The following is a 23,086-nucleotide window of genomic DNA, read 5'->3' as shown; positions in this document are numbered from 1 at the left end:
CCACGTCACGCATGCGCAGACTAGCTTTGGGCCGGCGGTGGAGCCCCTGCTCTTGGCGATCGCGGTGGGGGCGTGGCTGTGTCACGTGACGTCCATTGCGGCATTTGTGGTCCAATCCGAGGCGTTCCGCAGAGCGCCCTTGTGAAGCAATTTGGGTAGCCCCGGTCTTAAATGAGCTGTGACCTGTTTTTCCTGCTTCTGGTTTTTCTTGCTCCTGGTTTCACTTCTGTTCTAGAATTTAGCAGCCTGACCTCGCAGAAAGTTTTTGCCTTGTGACGCGTGAGTCAGTCGAAGAGCAAGTGTCGAGCGCTTTTTAATTTTTGTCTCTGTAACAGAGTAGCATTTCCCTAGTGCCGAGTCCTATTGTTCTTCTACCCTAGACGCACAAATCCTATTCTTTCCACCTGAGGTTCCAGAGTCGCTGGGGGCGCCCATTGGTAAAAACAGCAGGCTCAGGAAAGGAAAGTTAAACAGGTTAATTTTTATCTCAAAGGTCAAGATAATTTGGAGGCAAGTGTCCCCAGGGACAACAAATAACTGATGTTGATTTCCGAAGAGATCACGGTCAAGTTAAAGCATTTAGTGAAATGTCGTGTTCTGTTCATACAAGCGTCCTATGGAGAGTCTGAAGTAGTGAGGTTGGGGTTAACTTGTTTGCTCCCGGAGTGCGGTGTGAGAAACAAGAACCTAGAGAAATGTAATCTTAACGGTGGAGTACTTTCGATGAAGTTAAAAACAAAATTAGGCAGTTGGCAGAGGCTTTGGTCTGCAAACTCAGTTACTGCAGAGATAGGAAGGATGTTGGTTTGGAGAGCCCACTTGGGTGGGGACCTATTTTAATCAATATCTAAGTGTGGTGAGCTAACCTGTCATTCCAGCTACTTTGGGAAGTATAAATGGGATTGCTGGGCAAAAAGCAGAACCTATGTCAAAAATACCTATAACAAGACTGGGTGATAGAGTAGGAAACGCAAAGCTCTGAATTCAAGCTCTATTACTACCAAAAAAAGGGGGGGCGGTGAGAGGGAGAGAGCAAGCACGCAAGCAGACAGGCAAGAAAAGGAAGGGAAGGAAGGAAGGAAGGAGAAAAAGGAAGAGTCTGTGTTCTGGAGCTCTGATCCTTCCAATACTGACTGCTTCGGCCCAGGAAACTTGGCAGTAGATCCTGCCATACATTCCAATATAGATAGATGACTTAGTAAGATCACCAACTCTGATACAAAATTCCTCACCGGTAATCTTACTAAGAAGTATTTTACTACCAGGTACTGGTACCTGTACTGTAATCCTAACTAGTCAGATTGTGACCTGAGGAAAGAGATTTTTAGACAGCCTAGACAGAAAAGACTGAGATTCATCTCCAGATAACTAGCAAAAAGCCAGAAGTAGAGCTGTGGTTTAAATTGTAGAGCAACCAACCTTGAATGAAAAGCTAAGGACAGCACCCAGGCCCTCAGTTCAACCCCAAACACACACACACACACACACACACACACAATCTACATATAATCTTCAACACTGCAGAAACAAGTTTGCTCTTAGAATACTCTCAGAAAAGTGGTGATAAGGTAAAAAACACAATAAAAACACTGCACTTAGTTGGGCGCTGGTGGCTCATGCCTGTAATCCTAGCTACTCAGGAGGCTGAGATCTGAGGATCATGGTTCAAAGCCAACCCGGGCAGGAAAGACCATGAGACTCCAATTAACCACCAGAAAACCAGAAGTGGCTCTGTGGCTCAAGTGGTAGAACGCTAGCCTTGAGCTGAAAAGCTGAGGGACAGCCCCCAGGCCCAGAGTGCAAGCCCCACAAGGGACAAAAAAAAAAAAAAGAAATCACTGTACTTGCACTAAGTTCACTGCAGACCTGCAGTATGATAGGCCAGTTTCACTTGATTGCAGCTAGTCAGCCCTTAAGAACTATTTGTAAATACTAATGAAAAATTTATACTTGTTTCTGATTCTTTCCTAACTCAGAGTTGTTAAATGGAGTAATGCAATGTTAAGATCTAATCAAAAAAGTGACTTGAATGAAATAAAAGCATTATACCAGCATGTAATCTTTTTTTCTTCTTCTTTATGGTGCTAATTCTGAGGCTTGAACTCAGAGCATGCACTGTCCCTGGGCTTTTTTGATCAAGGTTAGCACTTTTGCCACTTAAGCTATAACTCCACTTCTGGTTCCTTCTTTGGTGGTTAATTGGGGATAAGTCTAATGGATTTTCTTGTCTGGGCTGACTCTGAACCTAGATTCTTGGATCTCAGCTTCCTGAGTACCTAGGATTACAGGCATGAGCCACCAGTGCCCAGAAGCATATATCTTCAAAGATTCTCCTCACATCAGCTCATTTTGTAATTGTTATTTTATAGTGAAACCTATTCTTGAAGTTTGGGCTATTCAATACACTAGTAATCCAAATAGCTACCTCAGACCAAAGTATTCATGCCATGTGCTCAAATCTTAGGTTGATTAGTACATGAAAAAGGCATGTGGTAGTACAAGGCTATATTAAGCAACAGCTGCAGAATACCATTACATCCAGTACATTCACAACGGTGGAAATCTCAAGCAACTGGAAGAATTAATGTGTCAGAGGTTTTCTTTGAAAACAAGGAATAAACAAGCTAAGAGTACCTAAGGCATGGCTCAAGTGGCAGAGCACCTGCCTACCAAGCAGATACAGTTCGCACCCCACTACCACCAAAAACAAATAAAAAATGTTGAATCAATGTCTCATTGAATCGCTTCATTATCTAATTATACTTGACATGACAGATTTAAGAGCTTTACATTTTTTAAGTATAAAATAAAAATCATATTAAGTAGTTACCTGTAAATTGAAAATACTTCAATATATGCCATCATCCAGAAAGCAAAATACTATAATCAAAATATCTTCTCTATGTAACCACATCATGAAAATACTTTTTTGATCAAGGTTAGCACTCTTGCCACTTAAGCCATAGTTCCACTCCAAAAAGCTCAAGAAGAGCAAGCATGAAAATACTTAGCTGGGAGGGCAGGGATGACAAGCGGAAACAAAGGAGGAGGCAACAATGCTTGATAAGAAATATACTCATTATCTTGCTCATGTAATTGTAACCGCTCTATACAGTATTTTCACAAAAAAAATAAAATACTTAGCTTGTGCCTTGAGGTTAAAAGAAATATTCCAGAACTGTCCACAAATTAAACATTTAAAAAATCATGTAAGGGGAAAAAAAAAACTAGAAAACAGAAAACAATGAATTATATGTATTTGTATATCCATTATCAAAAGATTCTTCAACAGATAGGTGCCAGTAGCTACACCTGGCTAATCCTAGCTACTTAGAAAACAGATCTGAAAAACGGGGTTCAAAGCCAGCCTAGGCTCCAGTGTTGGTAGCTGATGACTGGAATCAGGAAGTTGAGATCTGAGAATTGCATTTCACAACCAGCTAGGGCAGCAAAGTGACATTCATCGCCAATTAACCACCAAAAAACCAGAAGTAGCACTGTGGCTAGAAGTGGTAGACTGCTGGCCTTGAGCAAAAGAGCTCAAGAACAGCACTCAGGCCTGAGTTCAAGACCAGGGCAGATATACACACACAAAAAAGTTTTAAGAGTAAAACTAATAAATTTGAATAACTTTTTAATGTTTTTATTTTTAAAAGACCTTCAGAGCTACCAATGGTATTGCAGAAAAAGCAAATGTCATACACTGAAACTAATCATTATAACAAATCTTCAATTTATTTGAAGCAATTCAGTTTCAAAAACTTTTAAGTTACAGCAGTCACAAAAACCAGGGAATAGTCAGAAACAATGAAAGAATGATCAGGAGTACTGCATTTTTTTGAATTTTTTTTAACACTGTCATGGCTTTATTCAAAACACAGTTGCACAAAAGTATTCAAAATTTTAAGGAGAGATTCTTGAAGAACTTAACACATTATATACATACTGCCATACAAAGAGCATTAAAACAGGACCCAAAACTTCTACAAAATATAAACCCACCCTTACTTATTTGCATGAAAATACCACCCACAGAGCTAAGGAAGTCTTAAAAGTTATCTGGAGGCTCTAAATGTAGTCTTCAAACCAAAGAACTCTAATTTTGATTGCACAATAGATGATTGATAAGTCAATATATAGATTTCATTTTAAAATAAGCATTTTATAATTGGCAGAGTGAGAATGTTTTAGGAATGAACACAGGCATTTCAATTGATAAAATTAGGAGAGGAAAAAAATGTTCATCTTTTGGAGATTTCAATCTCTACCGCCAAATTTATCTCAAGTGTTTTATTTCAGTCAGTTGTGCAGCCTTTTTAGTTTGTCACAAACTTCATAAGTATTTTAAAACACTAAATTATATGTCTTAAAACAAAAAGGGAGTGACAGCAATACTATACTCAGTGATTTGTACCTCAGAGAGAACATCAAATTTGTCAAAGCTGTCTTGAACATGGAGCCTCCATGACCAAAGGGAGATAGACTTGTCTACTGTTTTAGTTAGTAGCCATATGAGGAAGAAACAATCACAAATATTTTTTCTATCTTTAATGGACAAACAATTTGAAAATAAATCTCAATTTTCCTACCAATTCAGTTTCAAATATTCTTCCAACTGCCTACTACACTCCAATGGGATACTTGCTTATGCTTTAAAACTATAGATAGGAAATTAAAGGTTCTACTCAAAAAAGCTGTAAATACTTTACAAGGTCAGTTTCCAACTCATTTTGGAAAACCAGTTTAAAAAATCCAGTCTCATCAACAGGCAATCACTCTGACTTTTGAGAAATGCTGATGCTACTTTCTAAAGCCTCCTCTACTTTTCTCTCTTTATTTTGATACAGTATTACATGTTATCAACCAACAAAGATTTAACAGTAAGCTGAGCTTGTTGCATAAAACTGTATTTTATCTAAGAAAATTCTCTAATTCTCCCACTTTTTTTTAAAACCCAGACAAGCCTGAAAAGGTACTTGAGGTATTAGACTAAAGGTTTTCTGGACAGCTGCAAGTTTCCCATCTTTCTTTTGGGATAAGAGAGGGAATGAAGCTAGAAGGGAAGCTAATCATAAAAAAAGACAGGTGTTTCTAAAACATAATAAAACCACTAGCATGTCATGATCTACAGCCTGAAGAAAGGACTCACCTGCAAGTCTCTGGACTTAGCATAAGCAATTTGTCCTTCCAAAACAAAATCTTCTCAGTCGCCATAAAAACTCATGGACTAATTACCCAAATCCATGAACTACACTAACTGCTACATGGACCTTTATTATTCTGATTCTACTTTCCAATTTATTCAAGAGACAAGATGGCCCCCAAATGCTTATATCCAGAATAAAATAAAAATCACTGCCTTCAAACTAAAAATCTGAATCACTGCTTAAAAAAAAGTCAACTTATCAATCAAGAGGCTATTTTCCTTTCATATGAGAGCTGACCATAATTTCAGTTAATTTATAAATAACTTTAAAACCTTATAAATGAAATGCACCAAACTATACCTGTGTAAAATTGATCATGTTTTAATTATGGGCTAAAAATGTCTAAGACAGTAAGCCTGAATTAGAAAAATTAAGATTCCAAATACATTGCTAGAGAATTGCACAATGGAGGGATGAGGGAGTTAATGAAAATTTTTCTCTACATACAACATGATCATTAGCAAACTAGTAAATCTTAATTGGAATGATAAGGCAAAAATAGTAAAACCACACTTCTCCTATAAAAAAGTTACAGATTATCTTCTGGTAGGGAGAGCTATCATACATGAAAAAGAAAGAAGATGTGATCACTCTGTTGCACACCCAGGAGATCTAGGAAATTGAATCTGAGAATGATCTAGTCATCTTCTTCTTCTCCATCATCCTCAGCATCTCGTTTTCTCTTCTCTCCACGAAGGCCTTCTTCTGAAAGAATGGAAGAAATGCAAATATTTAAAACAAATGAATGCTGCTGGGCACTGGTGGCTCACGCGTGTAATCATAGCTACTCAGGAGGCTGAGATCTGAGAATTACAGTTCAAAGCCAGCCCAGGCAGGAAAGTCCATGAGACTCTTATCTCCAATAAACCACCAGAAAACCAGAAGTGGCCCTATGGCACAAGAGGTAGAGCTCTAAGCCTGGAGCTGAAGAGCTGAGGGACAGCGCCCAGGCCCAGAGTTCAAGCCCCAGGAATAAAAAAAGCTTATTAAGTTACAAAGTCTTAGTGGAAAGTTAATAGCAGAAACAAAAAAATAGATTAAGTTTGCATCTGAGATCTTCAGTTTCAATGTAAACAATGTTTAAATGAACATATACAAGCGCACAGGAATCCATAAATAATGAATTTGCTATGCACTCTTGTGGCCAAATCATGAAGTACAGGTCAAGAAACAGCTTGCCAGAGCTAGATTTCTGAAAGGGCTAGGAAAAGAGCTCCAAAGAGCAAATCTAAAGGGTGTTAAATACTCTTGTAGATAAGGTTTCATTCCTTCAAAATAAAAGATCATTAAAAAATAATGAATTGAACATAGCTTACTGAGCTATCTCTTCACTCCTATTTTGTTTCTTTCTTTCTCTGGGGTTGTTTGTGCCTGCACCTAACCCAGACTGGCCTCCAGCTCATAACCACCCTGCCTCAGCTTCCCAAGGGCTGAGATTATAGGCATCAACCTCTACACACAGACTTCATTCCTTTTTTTTTTTTTCAGTGCTTGTCCTGAGCTTGAACTCAGGGTTTGGGCACCATCCCTACTTTAACTCAAGGCTGGTGCTTTATCACATGAGTCAAAGCTCTACTTTCAGCTTTTTGCTGGTTAATTGGAGATATAAGTCTCATGGACTTTTTTGCCCTGGCTCATTTTGAACCTTGATCCTCAGATCTCAACCTCCTAGGATTACAGGCATGAGCCACCAGTGCCCAGGTCGGTGCTGTTCTTAAGATATATGGTATCAGATGTTCAATTTTTTTTTTTAGTGGAATTAACTTAATGCCCTGAGAAATTACTCAAAGAGAAGTAATAGTTTGCATTATAGACTATTCCTTGAAAACCATTAAACATATTTGCATTTTAATTTCAAAATTTGTGGCTATTGTAGCTCACCTTCTTCCTCCTCTTCTTCCCCTTCTTCAACATAGTCATCATCATCTTCTTCATCCTTGAAATTCAAACATTCAGTTTAAAGAATAAATAAACCACGACACTGACTTTTCCATTTAACACATCTCAAAGAGCAAAGAGACCATACATACTCTGTGTCCTGATAACCACAACCTGTGCCTATCTAAGGTGTCTTTTACAAGAAAAAGACTAAGCCAGGTGCAGTGGCTCATACCTGTAATCCTAGTTATTCAGGAGGCTGAGATATGAGGGTTGCAGTACAGAAAGGAAAGTCCCTGAGATTCTTTTGTTGTTGGTGGTGGTGGTGGTGGGGCTTGAACTCTGGGCCTGGGCACTATCCCTCAGCTCTACAGCTTAAGGTAAGCACTCTATAACTTGAGCCATAGTGCCACTTGCAGTTTTCTGAGTGGTTTATTAAAGATGAGTCTCATGGACTTTCCTGCCCGGGCTGGCTTTGAACCGCAATCTCAGCCTCCTGAGTAGCTAGGATTACAGGTGTGAGCCACCGAAGCCTGGCTGTCTCTGAGATTCTTATCTCCAAGTAACCACCAGAAAACTGGAAGTGGCACTCTGGCTCAAGTAGTGGAGTGCTCACCTTGAGCTGAAAAGCTCAGGGACAGCTCAGGCCCAGAGTTTAAGCCTCACAACACAACAACAAAAAGAAAAGAAAAAAGAAACGAAGTAATGCTTTAGACCTCCACTGTTCAAATCAACCTTCTGCAACAATGTTCTCTATGTTTTATGTAACAGAGCGACTGCAGGCCATACATGGTTACTTACTCACAAGTAACCAGAGAAATATCAGGAATTGAGTTTTTTAGGGATTTTTATTTAATTAAATAGCAACAAAAAAGAGAGACTTTCTCACTACCTGGAAAATGACCTATGTAACTTGTGGACAGGGATGGGAGGGGGAAACTGGAGGAAAGTGAAGGAAGGGGTGACATTGTTTTAAAAAAGAAATATACTGTGCTGAGCGAGGTAAGCCAAGAGCAAAGAGACAAACAGCACATGGTGTCCCTGATAAGTGGATGTTAAATCCAACATGTAAGGTGATATGACAAAATTAACAAGACTTAAGAAACAAAGGACTTCCACCTATCTGGTCCAATCAATACTAAATAACCCATGCTGCTGATCACATATATGGTATATATGTGCACACCAGAGGGAAACCAGGAGGATGACACAGAACTAGAGGGAATCAGGGAAAAACATACAACAGCAGGACCCATCAGCTGCACTGGACATTGATCAAAATGAACTAAGCAACTCAATGGCAGCGATGGGAGGGAGGGAACAAGTGGGAAAGAGGGAGCAGCTGATGCTATGCAAAACAAAAGAAATGTACATATCACCCAATGTGGAAGAAATAACTGCATCGCAAAGCTCATAGAACTCATAATGTTATAGATCATGATAGGCAATTTACTCCATGAAAGTTAGAATGTGTTTGTGACTTTAACTAAGCATCACTATCCCACAATACTATGAAATTTGGGAAATTAAGTAATCATTTAATCACAATAAAAAATTGGGGGAAAAAAGGAATAGACTAATTACCTGATCCATAAAATGGTAATCCCTCCACATAATACTTCAATAGTAACAATGAAATTATATTAAAACACACACACATCAGGCACCAGTGGCTCACACCTGTAATCCTAGCTCCTCAGGAGGCTGAGATCTGAGGATCACAGTTCAAAGCCAGCAAGGGCAGGAAAGTCCATGAGATTCTTATCTCCAATAAACCACCAGAAAACTGGAAGTGGTGCTGTGGCTCAAGTGGTAGAGCACTAGCCTTGAGCTGAAGAGCTGAGGGACAGCACCAGGCCCAGAGAGTTCAAGCCCCATGACCAAAACAACAACAAAAAGATGAGACTTGGGTCTCATCTTCCCCATCTCATTATGTAGTTATAAATATTCCCCCCCCCCCCCACACACACACAAAAGAAGCAAATCAGATGAGGAAGGAAGCAGGGAAAACATGAGTATGTGCAGGAAGGAGGCTAGAGGGGGATGAATATGGTCAAAGTAGATTGTTTGCATATAATGAAAATAGAACAATGAAACCTGCAGAATTTTAGGAAAAGGGAAAGTGACAGAAGCCATTACATTGATTGGAATATACTATAAACAAATGTCACAATGAGATTTCCCCCTGTATAGTTAATGTATAATAATAAAAAACTTAAAAACAAAAATAAGAAATTTAAGCTGGACACCGGTGGCTCACGCCTGTAAGCCTAGCTACTCAGGAGGCTGAGATCTGAAGCTCACAATTCAAAGTCAGCCTGGGGAGAAAAAGTCCATGAGATTCTTAGCTCCAATTAACCACCAGAAAACCAAAGTGGCGCTGTGGCTCAAGTGGCAGAACACTAGTCACAAAGCTCAGGGACAGCACCCAGGCCCAGAGTTCAAGCCCCACGCCAGTACCCACCCCCCCCCCCCAGCAAAAAAAGAAATCTGAAACAATGAAGGGCTCATGCACTTCAGATAAAGTATACCCAGCCCATACTCCCTGCTCTGGCCCTCAGTCCACACAGAAAGACCTGCAAGTTCCTTCCACATCTAAATATTTACACAATAGAATATTGTGCTGCATTGAAAAATCATAGCAAAATGAACTTGAGATCCTTCTGCCTTTGCCTCCTAGGTTCTGGGATTACAGACATGAGCTGCCAGTGCCCAGCATGATCGCTTCTTTTATGGTTACTATTTTGATCATGGAAACTGTACAGATAAGCATATAATACACTGATTGCCTCAGAAGCTATATATGTAGGATGGTTTTCTTCTTTTCAAAATGGCCCTGGCCCACTTTCAAGTTTTTCTTTTTCTAGTTTTTATACCCTCTCCTTTGCAGGCAGTTACTATTTCAATTTTATTTTGCTATGAAACCAGAGTCTCCACTTCTTTTGCCCTGATTATTTTTTAAATTTTTTTAAAATTCACTTTTATTAGTTATACAGGGAGCAGGAAGTTCATTGTTACACCTCCACACATGTTCACACTAATTTCAATGCATCTCACTACTCTGGTTGTTTTTTTTTAATAGGGTCTTGCTTTTTGTTTTTTCATCTAGGCCAGTCCTATTTACTCTTCCCTGCATAGTTGGGATAATAGGAATGCACTACTACCACACTCAGTTTTTTCTGTTGAGATGAGGGTCATATAAATGTTTTGTCCAGGCTGGCCTGGATCCTCTGTCCTCCTACTAAGTAGCTAGTAATCTCGTCCTTCTAAGTAGCTAGTATCACAGTCATGAGCCACTAGTGCCTGGCCTAATCAGGTATAAAGGCTAAGAGGAAGGGTGATTGCTAAGAAAAAATATACAAAACTCCACACATAAAGTTTCACGGAAGTGAACATAAAACTAGTATGCTTTGCTTGCTGTGTAATGTTTATGTTTACTTCAACACAAGTCAAAATTAAGTTCATCAGGGAGCATGGGAAAAAATCATTTCAGACACAGTGAACAATGTATATACAACATAAGGCAAGTAATTTGATATTGAAAGAAATGAGGCTAGGGGGACTGGGAAGGTGGCTCAGTGGTAGAGCGCTTGCCTCACATGCATGAGGCCCTGGGTTCAATTCCTCAGCACCACATAAGCAGAAAAAGCTGGAAATGGCACTGTGGCTCAAGTGGTAGAGCACTAGCCTTGAACTGGACAGTGCCCAGGCCCAGAGTTCAGGCCCCACGACCAACAACAACAAAAAAAAAAAAAAGAAAGAAATGAGGCTAGGGAAGGAATCAAAGGCCATATTTAAGGAAGAATGTTGTATGTTTTAGTGACAACAGAGAAATGCTGAAGACCTCAAGAAAGCTAGTGATATGATCACATTTGCATCTGACTACACCTGAAGCACAGTGGAGGGGATTCCTAAGTGAAGACGCTGTATCAAGAGACCATTTAGAGAGCTATTGTAAGAGTATAAAGCAAGAGATAATTAGAGAGAAGAAATTAAGTTTTCTTAAGTATCTACAATGTGCCAAGGGCTAAATACCTCACAAACATTATCTTATTAAGTCCTTAATAACAATCCTTTAAGGTTGGCATAATCTCACTTCTATAAATGCAAAAGTATTTGTAATCTGTTTTCATCATACCATGCCATTGAAGGCAGGATAGATTTGAAAGCAATATACCTGGAAAAAAAATCAATAGGTATATATGATTAACTGGATACAGTATGGTAGGAAAAAAGATAGGCAAAAAAAAAAACCAAAAAACCCATGCATTTCCACAAGTTAACAAACAACTCAGATTTCTACACAATCACTTTTTTAGGACATAGTAGCCCTTCACCTAGGCAATTAATTTTCAGTGGAAGTATGTTCACCTGAATTTCTTCTTTCATTAAGTATGAAAGACCCACTTCCTCTTCTCCTTCTCCCAATTCTGAATCTGCTTCATCTTCATCTTCCTCTTCTTCTTCTTCCTCCTCCTCCTCCTCATATCCTTCAAGTAGACCAGTTTCATCTTCATCTTCATCTTCATCTTTTAAAATATTTTAAATTATTTTTTATTATTTTTTTTGTGCTTATAGTAGGGCTTGAACTCAGAGCCTAGGGACTATCCTTGAGCTTTTTTTTTTTTTTTTTTTTTTTTTTTTTTTGGTCGGCCGTGGGGCTTGAACTCTGGCCCTGGGCGCTGTCCCTCAGCTCTTCAGCTCAAGGCCAGCGCTCTACCACTTGAGCTACAGCGCCACTTCCGGTTTTTTTCTGGTGGTTTATTGGAGATAGGAGTCTCACGGTCTCTCCTGCCCGGGCTGGCTTTGAACCGCGATCCTCAGATCTCAGCCTCCTGAGTAGCTAGGATTACAGGCGTGAGCCACCAGCGCCCGGCTCCTTGAGCTTTTTTGCTCATTAATAGCACTCTATCACTAGAGCAACAGCTCCTCTTCCCTTTGTGGTAGTTAATTAGAAAGTGGTGCTGTGGCTCAAGTGGCAGAGTGATAGCCTTGAGCAAAGAAGTTCAGGGGTAAGCCAGGTGCTAGTGGCTCACGCCTGTAATCCTAGCTACTCAGGAGGCTGAGATCTGAGGCTCAAGGTTCAAAGCCAGCCCGGGCAGGAAAGTCTGTGAAACTCAACTCCAATTAACCACCAGAAAACCAGAAGTGGTGCTGTGGCTCAAGTGGTAGAAGGCTAGCCTTGAGTTGAAGAGCTGAGGGAAGCACCCAGGCCCAGGGTTCAAGCCCCACGACCGATCAAAAGAAGAAGAAGCTCAGAGGTAGTGCCCAGGCCCTGAGTTCCAGTCCCAGGACTAGCAAAAAACAAAAAATGATCCTCAGATCTCAGCCTCCTGAGTAGTAGATAGCATGAGTTACTGGTGCCCAGCAAAAATAGTTTTGAAAGATGAGCAAATCTCTAGGCAAATGTTTCTAGATAGCATATTGGCCTTTTAACCCTTTCCCAATCACTTTATTTTTTTTTATTTATTTGTTTTTTTTGGGTCCGGTCGCGGGGCCTGAACTCTGGGCCTGGGCGCTGTCCCTCAGCTCTTCAGCTCAAGGCTAGCGCTCTACCACTTGAGCCACAGCGCCACTTCCAGCTTTTTGCTTATGTGATGCTGAGGAATCGAACCCAGGGCCTCATGCATGCAAGGCAAGCACTCTACCACTGAGCCACCTTCCCAGCCCCTCCCAATCACTTTAAAGTCATGCCAATGGATGGAAAGTATTGTCAGTAACTTTTGACCATCATTGTGTCAAAAGTTGGTTGTTGATGGCTTTTGTTTTTGTTTTGTTTTACTTTTTGGTGCTAGTACTGGGGCTGGAATTCAGGGTCTGGGAACTGTCCCTTAGCTTTTTCACTCAAGGCTGGCACTCAAAAGACTTGAGCACAATTCCACTTCCTGGCTTTTTGGTGGCTAATTGAAAACAAGAGTCTCATAGACTTTTCTGCCCTGACTAGCTTCAAATTGCAATCCTCAGATCCTAGGCTCCTAAGGATTACAGATATGAGCCACTATACCCTGCTTTACACTTACTAAGATGGTACTCTATTGGTTAAGTCACGGTGCCAGCCCTTTTGCTTTGGTTATTTTTGAGATAGGATCTCACTTTATGCCTGGACTACAATACTATTTATGCTTCCCTGAGCCATTGGGATGACAGCTATGTGTCACTGAGCCCAGCCTGTTTCCTTTAACAGTGAAAAACTTTTTTAAACCAATAATAGAAAGCACTCTCCCATTACTTTTTTTTTTTTTTTTTTTGTTGGTCGTGGGGCTTGAACTCTGGGCCTGGGCGCTGTCCCTCAGCTCTTCAGCTCAAGGCGAGCATGCTACCACTTGAGCTACAGCGCCACTTCCGGTTTTCTGGTGGTTTATTGGAGATAGGAGTCTCACGGTCTCTCCTGCCCGGGCTGGCTTTGAACCGCGATCCTCAGATCTCAGCCTCCTGAGTAGCTAGGATTACAGGCGTGAGCCACCAGCGCCCGGCTCTCCCATTACTTTTAACATCTACTCTGCCATCTGATGTGAGTCTCCTTTTATCTGAAGAAAATATCTGTATTCCCTACCTAATTCAAGGATATTTTCATCACTTCAAAAAGAAGCCCCAGCCAGGCACCCAGTGGCTCATACTTGTAATCCCAGCTACTGCTCTACCATTTTTGAGCTACAGTGCCACCTCCAGTTTTCTGGTGGTTAATTGGGGATAAGAGTCTCATGGACGCCAGGCGCTGGTGGCTCACGCCTGTAATCCTAGCTACTCAGGAGGCTGAGATCTGAGGATCGAGGTTCAAAGCCAGCCCGGGCAAGAGAGACCATGAGACTCCTATCTCCAATAAAACCACCAGAAAACCGGAAGTGGCGCTGTAGCTCAAGTGGTAGAGCGCTCGCCTTGAGCTGAACAGCTGAGGGACAGCGCCCAGGCCCAGAGTTCAAGCCCCACAACCGACAAAAAAAAAAAAAAAAAGAGTCTCATGGACTTTCCTGCCCCAGCTGGCTTTGAACTGTGATCCTCAGAGCTCAGCCTCCTGAGTAGCTAGGAATTACAGGCATGAGCTACCAGTACCTAGCATCTATGAAGTCTTATTTCCAATTAACTAGCAAAAAGCTAGAAGTGAAGTTTTGGCTCACGTGGTAGAGCACAGGATCAGCACCTTGAGTTTAAGCTGTACTGGCATCAAAAAAACAAAAAGCAGGCTGGGAAGGGGCTCAGTGGTAGAATGCTTGCCTTGCATGCATGAGGCCCTGGGTTCGATTCTTCAGCACCACATAAGCAGAAAAAGCTGGAAGTGGCGCTGTGACTCAAGAGGTAGAAAGGTAGCCTTGAGCTGAAATGCTGAGACACAGTGCCCAGGCCCAGAACTCAAATCCCACAAGGACAACAACAACAACAAAAAAAAAAAAACCCTCCAGACTATCCAGGTTACAGTAGCACAGTTCTATAATCCTAGCTACTCAGAAAAGTTTAGATCTGAGGATCAAGGTTCAAAGCCATCCAGGGCACACAATTCTAAGACCCTCTTATCTCCAACTAACCACCAAACACAGGACTGGAGGTGTAGCTCAAGTAATAGAGCACCAACAGAGTGAACAAAGCTGAGCAAGAGCACAAAGCCCTAAGTTTCAGGATTGATACTGAAAAAAAAGGCTGTAGCCATGGATTTTTAATTTTTCTTGTCTTAGTAATATCTTACATGGGCTTTTTCTTACTGAAATCTCTAAGCCCAATCTAATTTTCATGACTAGCTTAGAGTCTATGATTCTGACACACTTAAGAGTACTAAGAATGATTACCCTCATCATCTTCCTCTTCCGAGTCTGGTGCTTCGTTATCCTCCTGATCAAATCCATCTAAGTATGTGATTTGCTGCAACAGCTCAAAAATACTTTCTCTGTAATCTTCCAGGTTTGTGATCTCACAGTTGAACAAGTCAAGACTTTTCAAATTTTTAAGATTTTGCTGGAAAAGTAAAGTTAAAATTTACAGTCAATACTTTAAATAGCACGTTCTTTTTTTTTTTTAATTTGTGGTCTAGAGGACATATATTTAAAACTGAAAGACAGTCCTGTATTTTTAGAATTTTATAAGGTAAATTTATCAAACACAACCAATTCTCTTAGTTAGACCTCTTTGGCATATAAATTCCAAATTTGTTTTGTTCAGTCTTACCTCTATCATCTACCTGTCTTAGTGTCTAATTTCATTGACTGACCCTGTATATAAATATTTGGAGGTGACAGTTCTTATTTTTTGAAATAAAGGTTTTCTTTTAGATGGGGGGGGGGGGGAGAGACTGGAATGAGCTGGGTACCTGGGACTTAAGACTGTAATCCTAACTACTCAGGAGGCTGAGATTTGAGGATTTCAAAGCCAGCCTAGGCAGGGAAGGCTTTCAGACTCTTACCTCTAGTAAACTACTTAGAAAAAAACAGGAAGTAGCACTGTGGCTCAAGTGACAGAGCACAAAGAGGCTCAGGAACAGAGCCCAGGCCCTGAGTTCAAGCCCCAAAGACTGGAGGGAGGAGGGGGTGAGAAGGCTGGAATGAAATCACATACCTATAATCCCAGCACCCTGGAGACAGGGTGAGGCAGGACAATCAAAGAATGCCTTAGCTGAGCACCTGTGACTTAAGCCTATAATCCTAACTACTCAGGAGGCTGAGATCTGAGGAGCAAGGTTCAAAGCCAGCCCAGAGGAAAGTCTGCAATACTCTCATCTCCAGTTAACCACTAAAAAGGTCAGAAGTGGAGCTGTGACTCAAGTGGTAGAACACTAATCTCGAGCACAAAAGGTCAGAAACAGCACCCAAGGGGCTGGGAAGGTGGCTCAGTGGTAGAGCGCTTGCCTTGCATGCATGAGGCCCGGGGTTTGATTCCTCAGCACCACATAAGCAAAAAGAAAAAGCCGGAAGTGGCACTGTGGCTCAAGTAGTAGAGCACTAGCCTTGAGCTGAAGAGCTGAGGGACAGCGCCCAGGCCCAGAGTTCAGGCCCCACGACCGGACCCCCCAAAAAAAAAAAAGAAAGAAAGAAAAGAAATAGCATCCAGGGCCTGAGGTTAAGTCCATGACCCGCTGCCCCGCCCCCCCCCCCCACACACACACAAAAAAAAAAAATCAAAGAGCAAACTCTTGAAACTGATAAAATTATTTTATCTTTGTTAAAATATCTTTTTCTTTTCTTTTCTTTTCTTTTTTTTTGTTGGTCATGAGGTCTGAACTCTGGGCCTGGGCGCTGTCCCTCAGCTCTTCAGCTCAAAGCTAGCACTCTACCACTTGAGCTACAGCACCACTTCTGGCCGTTTCTGTTTATGTGGTGCTGAGGAATCAAACCCAGGGCTTCAATGCATGTGAGGCAAGCACTCTACCACTAAGCCACCTTCCCAGCCCTCTTTTTGTTTTTTGATACCAGTACAGCTTGAACTCAGGACCTACTAGGTGCTTTTTTTTTTAAGACAGATTCTCACTATGCAAGTACAGGATGGCTCAAATTCATGATCCTCCAATTGAACCTTACAAATGCTGGGATTCCAACACTGGCTTGATATTGTATTCTAAGGGAAAAGAAAAGCAGTAACCATCTAGATTAGAAAATAAGAGATTCAGAAATTTCAAGAACTAGCACCAGTGGCTCACGCCTGTAACTCTAGCTATTCAGGAGGCTGAGATCTGAGGATTGAGGTTCAAAGCCAGCCCAGGCAAGAAAGTCTGTGAGACTCTTATCTCCAATAAACCACTAGAAAACTGGAAGTGGCACTGTGGCTCATGAGGTAGAGCACTTGTCTTGAGCTGAAGAGCGCAGGGACTGTGCCCAAGCCCAGAGTTCACTCCCACAACCGACCAAAAAAAACATTTTTTTCAAGAACTGAATAGAAATTAGAAAAACAGAAAACAAATCTCTGAAAAACTTACCAGAGCTTCCACAGTACTGAGGTCTTTGATTTTGTTTCCGCTCAGATTGAGGTAGGTAAGATTTGGACATTTCTCTGCCAGGACTTCCAAACCTCCAGAAATTATATTGTCACCAAGTTCCAACTATGTATTCAACATGGAGGGAGGAAAAAAAAAGAAGAATAAAGAAAAATAATGAAGGCTTAAGATGGCTCCAACATTTTACAAAGACACAAATTTGAAGAAAAACATGTGTATTCTCTCTGTTTCAAAAGACTGCCACTGTAAATCATCAATTTCCAAATTCCCATCTACATATGGCATGCAACACATTAGAACCCCTATACTGATGGACTTCTACGTTACATTTAGATTGCATGATACAGAGAAAAATATTTGGTAGATGTCAAATCCAAATTTTTGCCATATAACAAATGCATTAATAAATTTAAATTCCTAAAAGTATCATATCCCAGAACCAACAAAAGCAAAATAAATAAAAGCAGCATTAGAGCCAGCTGCACACCACTGTAATTCTAGCTACTCAGGAAGCTGAGAGCTAAGGATTGTTGCTGTTCAAAGAAAACTGAAGAAAATCAGTGAGACTCTTATCTTCAATAAACTACCAAAAAGCTGGAGGTGGTGCTGTGGCTCAAGTGATAGAGCATGGGCCTTAAACAAAAAGCTCAGGAACAGCACCCAGTCCCTGAACTCAAGCCTCAGAACCAATACAGATAAACAGATTCAGTATTAGACGAAAACTCCTATTTCAAACAGGCAAAATGGTTGTTTCAGTGGCTAAGAAGTAAATATAAGAGCCTTCACATTGAAATCTTGATACTTTCCGATTCATTTCAACTTACCTTTCGAAGTTTATTCAAGCTAGGGAGCCGGGCCAGTGAACTTAATTTCACATTAGCCATACTCAGAAACTCTAGTTCTTTAAAAGTGTCATTCAGGCCTTCAATTTCCCCATTGACACACAGGCAATTATCAAGGACTAACTCTGTTACCTGTAAAAGGAAAGAAACACTTTAATGATTAATTTGCAATCTGTTTAGTAATAGAACTGGGCTTTGACACTCTGAAACTGTGAATATTAAAATACCAAACTCATCTGGGCACTAGTGACTTGCACTGGTAATCCTAGCTATTCAGGAGGCTGAGATCTAATGATTGAAGTTCAAAACCAGTTCAAAGTCCATGAGACTCTAATTTCCAAATTAATCAGCAGAAAAATGGAAGTGACGCTGTGGCTCAAAGTTGTAGAACACTAGCTTTGAGCAAAAGAGCTCAAGGACAGTGCATAGACCCTGAGTTCAAGCCGCAAGACCAACAATAACAAACCCAAAGTTAGTGTGGTGGCTCACACCTACAATTCCAGCACCCTGAAGATACATTACAAGTTTTAGGCCAGACTGAACTACAAAATAAGTTCTAGACCAGTCTAGGCTATAGGATTAAAGCCTGTCTCAAAGAAACAAGACCCCTAAGCCAGGTTCAGTACAGTATTACACATTTGTAGTTTTAACTATTCAAGGAATGGAAAGAGAAGGATCACTTGAGACCTCAAGTTTGAGGCCAGCCTGAGCAACACAGCAAGACCACATCTCAAAAAACTGAACAAAATCTACTTATATATTCATCCCCCTTCAAAATTGAAACATAATCTAGTCCTCACTATAAGCAAACTGCCTCACATGTTCAACCTAATATGCTTTAAATCGCTGAGACATGAAAAATAAAACTGGCTGGGTATTGGTGGTTCACGCCACCTGTAATCCTAGCTACTCAGGAAGCTGAGATCCTCAGATCTCAGTTTGAAGTCAGCCTGGATAAGAAAGTCTATGAGACTCATCTCCAGTTAATTTCCTTAGGGGAAAGGGGGGGCACTAGTGTCTCATACCTGTAACCTGGGCAACTCTGAAGGCAGAGATCTGAGGATCACAGTTAAAAAATAACTCTGGGTGGGGCTGGGAAGGTGGCTGAGTGGTAGAGTGCTTGCATGAGGCCCTGGGTTTAATTCCTCAGCACCACATAAGCAGAAAAAGCTGGAAGTGGTGCTGTGGCTCAAGTGGTAGAGCACTAGCCTTGAGCTGAAGAGCTGAAGGACAGTGCCCAGGCCCAGAGGTCAGGCCCCACAACTGACCAAAAAATAAAATAATAATAATAATAATAATAATAACCCTGGGTAAGAAAGTTCATGAGACTCTAACTTCCAATAAACAGCAAGCAAGCAAGAAGGGAGGGAGGAAGGAAGGAAGGAAGAAAGGAGGAAGGAAGGAAGGAAGGAAGGAAGGAAGGAAGGAAGGAAGGAAGGAAGGAAGGAAGGAAGGAAGGAAGGAAGGAAAGTAGAGCTGGGCTAGTCTTGAGCAAAAAAACAGGGATAGCACAAAAATAAACAGGGAGGAATCTGGTGACTCAAGCCTGTAATCTTAAGCTACACAGGAGGCTGAGATCTGAGGATCAAGTTTCTTAGCCAGCCAGGCAGGGAAGTCCAGAGACTCTTATCTCCAATTAATCTCAGAAAAAGCCAGAAGTGGCTCTGTGGCTCCAAGGATAGAGCACTAGCCTTGAGCAAAAAGGCCACAAGGACAGTGCCCAGGCATAGAATTCCAGCCCCAGGATGGGCTAAATAAATAAGCGAGACTTTGAAAAAAGTCCCACGTGAATCAAGTTTGTGCACCGGTAACGAAGACATCTATGCAAGTAGAGGACACCAAAGCTACAGAGAAAAGATTTCTGTGGGCAATCCTAAAGTGTAGGGAGGGAGGAACTTTTATCATTATTTTAACTTTAAACCTCCTTATCTCTGGTTATAAATGCCACAACTCAGGAAAACTTTGTTACCATCCCGAAGAAAAGTCAGCAAGCTCCCTCCCAAATCAGCCCAGCTTCTCAGTGTTATCTGAGGCCAAACAATATCACCTAGAACAATACATCCTTGACAAAATGTTATTTCTTCTTGCCACTCTAGTAGCAATTTTGTGGGCTTTTCCCCACTCTTGGAGAAAGAAAGACTAAATTCCCTGTAAGGCCAGAGTGGCAGCAGACATTTAACTGGTGTGAGCTTGAATGGACTTAAGAGGGAGGCAAGAGACTCTGGTTCTTTATCCCAATACAAAAATGTTTACTTAGGTGCTAAAAAGTAGCAACAAGGGCCGCCATCTTCTCTATTTGAGTATGACTTGGATAGAATTGTTTCAGTGAACGGAGATAGATAGCATCATGATCTCCCTTTTAGAGATGCCGAAGCCAAGGTCCAGAAAGCAAGAGTGACTTGCCTTAGGTCACATAATTAGTGTGTGACAAAGCTGTGCCTTGACTCTTAAGTCTTTCTATTCCCAGTATTTTGAGCTCATTGGCAAGGCTATTAGATCTGCTGTCAGAAAACCAGTTCTTCCACTTGAGTAAATCACTTCATTACCCTGAAACTCCGTTTGCTAATTTGGATTCTAGAACAATACAACCCACCTTACAAGTTTGTCCAAAAGAGAAAAGTAAATAAACTCGACAAGTGCTTTGTAAACTGTCTACACAAATATGAGACCGTTATTACACCACATCGGAGGCAGAGGGAGCCTGAGAAACAGGCAAGGTCCTGCAATCCCTAAAACTGGCAAGGAAATGACTACCGTAAAGGAGTCAGGGGGCGGGGAGGGAGGGGAATCCATTTTTCCACCCAAAGACTTTTTTTTTTTTTAATTGAAATGTATGATTCTAAGAAATAGCTTTTAAAGCGTTTGAGGGTGTTTTCTCTCTCTCTCTCTCTCCCCCTACCCCCCAAAGCCCCAAGAAATAAGCAGGAGCCAACAAGTTCTCTCTTGGATAACCCTTGATGTCAAAGGCTATTTCTTCCCTCCCGCTCCCCGCCAATTTCAGAGAAAGATCCCTTTCCCTCACCCCACCCCCCAAAAAGTACAAAAAGATCTGGAGTTCCCATTCCGCACACTGGACGCAAGAGCCTGGCAGACCCTACGGATCCTTTGATCCTTTCCGCAGGTTGGTGCTCGCAGCCAGACTTGTAGATTGGATAGATAGATAGATAGATAGATAGATAGATAGATAGATAGATAGATAGATAGATAGATAGATAGATAGATAGATAGATAGATAGATAGATAGATAGATAGATCCGTCTTCTTGCAATCCTAAGGCTTGTTTCCGGAGTGGCCAACTAGCCAGACTCTAGTTCCCAGCCTCCTGACCACGAGCGCGAGGCCGGGCCGGCCGTGCGCCCCGGTCTGCAGACCTGCCGCCCCTACCCACCGCGATCCCACACCGGGCGGGGACTCCCCATGGGAAAGAGGGTGCCCCCGGCCCGGCCCGAGCCAGCGTTTCCCGCGGCCTCCGCCCCGGCTGGGTGAGGCCGAGGAAGAGCCCGCGAGGCTGACACGGAAACGCCTCCCACTGGACCCCCGAAAAGTTGACTGCGTCCCCGCCTCACGCGGCCCCTCCCAAGCCCGACTCTTTAACTAGGGAGACCGCCGCGAGAGCGCCGTCCTGCAGTTCCGCCGGGCCCACCTGGGGAGCGCAGACCCGCCACGACCCCCATCTCCCGACTCCACGGATCAAATCCCGAGTTGTGGCCGCCACACCACGCCACACGCCGAAAACCGAACATCGTTCCCGGCGGCGGCGGCGGCGGCGGCGGGGGGAAGTGGGGGAGGGAGGGAGCGGATGACGCCTCGTGTCCGCTTCCCCACCTCTCCGGTCACCGCGACCGGTCCCAGAACTCACCCCGCCGTGCGGGGACGCGCCGCTGACCCAGATTCCGCGGGTGGCGGCCGGCGCGCGCCGCTTCCCCGGGACAGTGGGCGCCGCCGCAGCGCGCGGCGCGGGGACTCGGCCGGCGACCCCAGCCCGGGCCCGGGGCGACGCCCGACATCCCCGAGCCTCGGGATCGGGGCGCCCACCCCCACCCCCCGGGAGCCCCGAGTTGGCAGCATCGCGGAAAAGTTGGAGTAACTTCTCAGGTGGCGATGGCCGCAGCAGCAGGGGCCGGTGGGCTGGGGGTCGCGCCCACGCCGGCGGCCCCCGAGCCGGAGCGAGCGCAGCGCAGCGCAGCGGCCGGGCGCCCCCACACCACCCTTTTCCCGCCCCCATCAGGCCGGGACGCACGGCTCCCCGAGAACCCAAGAGGCTAAGCCCCCGGGCACACACACAAAAACGCCCCTAGAAACTTAAGCCCTTCGCCATTTTAAGTAGAGGAGGTCTTAATGATTTAAAACTTAGAATTAAGCATTTCCTCCCACCTCCTCCACCCTAGGTGAGGATTAATTTATTAACCCTCCCCTCAAACGCTTACAGATAAGATACCCCCCAAAAAAAAACCCAACCCCCAGAATATAGGGCTGGTGGGGAAGGGGTGGGGGCTGAGTCATCTCACCTCCTCCGGGGCTCTGTTCCGTAACTCCAGACTAATCCTCTTCTTCATCTCCATGTCCTCCTGCTTTTCTGCTGCTACTCTCCTCCTTCACCCCCTTTTCCACTACCCCCAACCCTAAAAAAATTTATTTTTAAGATCTGGAAATGAATGAAAAGAAAAGCAAAATACAAACGCCCACAACCACCAAATAGGTGTAGAGGAGAAAGAAAAGAATAGCAAATGGAGTCCAAGGAGTTAGGACTCTTAACTCGGCTGCCCCCACCTCCTTGTCCACACACCCGCGCGCGCGCACACACGCACGCACGCACACACACACACCACACACACACACTCCCGCAGTTCCTTCCCCTTCAATGGCTGCTCCGAGACTGAGCCTCCATGACACGGCACTGCCAACCCCCTGGCCAATACTCCACCCACCTCCCGAATGTATTGGTGGATTTTTCGGTGTCACGCTATTCCATTGGGCTAGGTGGATGCCTGTCACTCTTTAGGGTAGACCTGGGCCAGAAACCTTGCATCTATTGGCCACGATCAAGCGCGCAGTTAACTCGGATAGGTTCGGGACAATGTACGTCCCAGGGAAATGATTTTGAATCCCTGTAGCCCCCCTCCTTTTCTTTGTGTGGTTGGCGCGCTTTCCCTAGGTACTTAGAGGGGCTTAGGTGCCTCCGTTGGATTTGTTTTGGGTTTGGTTTGTTTTCTCTTCTGGTTTTAGAGAAAGCAGGCATCCTGGTG

The 23,086-nt window shown here is 43.0% G+C and overlaps 1 protein-coding gene across 2 annotated transcripts; it reads right to left on the bottom strand.

Annotated features, from left to right (window-relative positions):
• Positions 1-3,710: 3,710 nt before the first annotated feature.
• Anp32e (acidic nuclear phosphoprotein 32 family member E) lies at positions 3,711-22,749 on the bottom strand. 2 transcript variants are annotated; one of them, XM_042681800.1, is made up of 7 exons: positions 22,349-22,741; positions 17,823-17,972; positions 16,981-17,103; positions 14,864-15,029; positions 11,457-11,614; positions 7,089-7,143; positions 3,711-5,912 (listed from the first exon to the last, which is right to left on the bottom strand). In XM_042681800.1, exons 1-7 carry the CDS (start codon positions 22,400-22,402, stop codon positions 5,845-5,847), a joined length of 774 nt encoding a protein of 257 aa, XP_042537734.1. In that variant the 5' UTR covers positions 22,403-22,741; the 3' UTR covers positions 3,711-5,844. The 2 variants fall into 2 exon arrangements, with proteins under 2 accessions (XP_042537734.1, XP_042537735.1); XM_042681801.1 differs by lacking the exons at positions 3,711-5,912; positions 7,089-7,143; positions 14,864-15,029 and having other exon boundaries at positions 11,474-11,614; positions 22,349-22,749.
• Between the last annotated feature and the right edge of the window lie 337 nt (positions 22,750-23,086).

Source organism: Dipodomys spectabilis, unplaced genomic scaffold (assembly GCF_019054845.1).
Source record: "Dipodomys spectabilis isolate Male_0828 unplaced genomic scaffold, ASM1905484v1 ptg000069l, whole genome shotgun sequence".
Classification (NCBI taxonomy): domain Eukaryota; kingdom Metazoa; phylum Chordata; class Mammalia; order Rodentia; family Heteromyidae; genus Dipodomys; species Dipodomys spectabilis.
This window is presented reverse-complemented; position numbering and strand designations above follow the sequence as displayed.

What these genes read in the sequence shown, in the direction of transcription:
- Anp32e (XM_042681800.1), bottom strand. Translation starts at nt 22,402, where the DNA reads ATGGAGATGAAGAAGAGGATTAGTCTGGAGTTACGGAACAGAGCCCCG. An exon ending in GCTTGAATAAACTTCGAAAG is followed by an intron (nt 17,104 to 17,822) that starts GTAAGTTGAAAT and finishes TTGAATACATAG; the next exon opens with TTGGAACTTGGTGACAATAT. An exon ending in TAATGAAAGAAGAAATTCAG is followed by an intron (nt 7,144 to 11,456) that starts GTGAACATACTT and finishes TTGAATTTCAAG; the next exon opens with GATGAAGAAGATGATGATGA.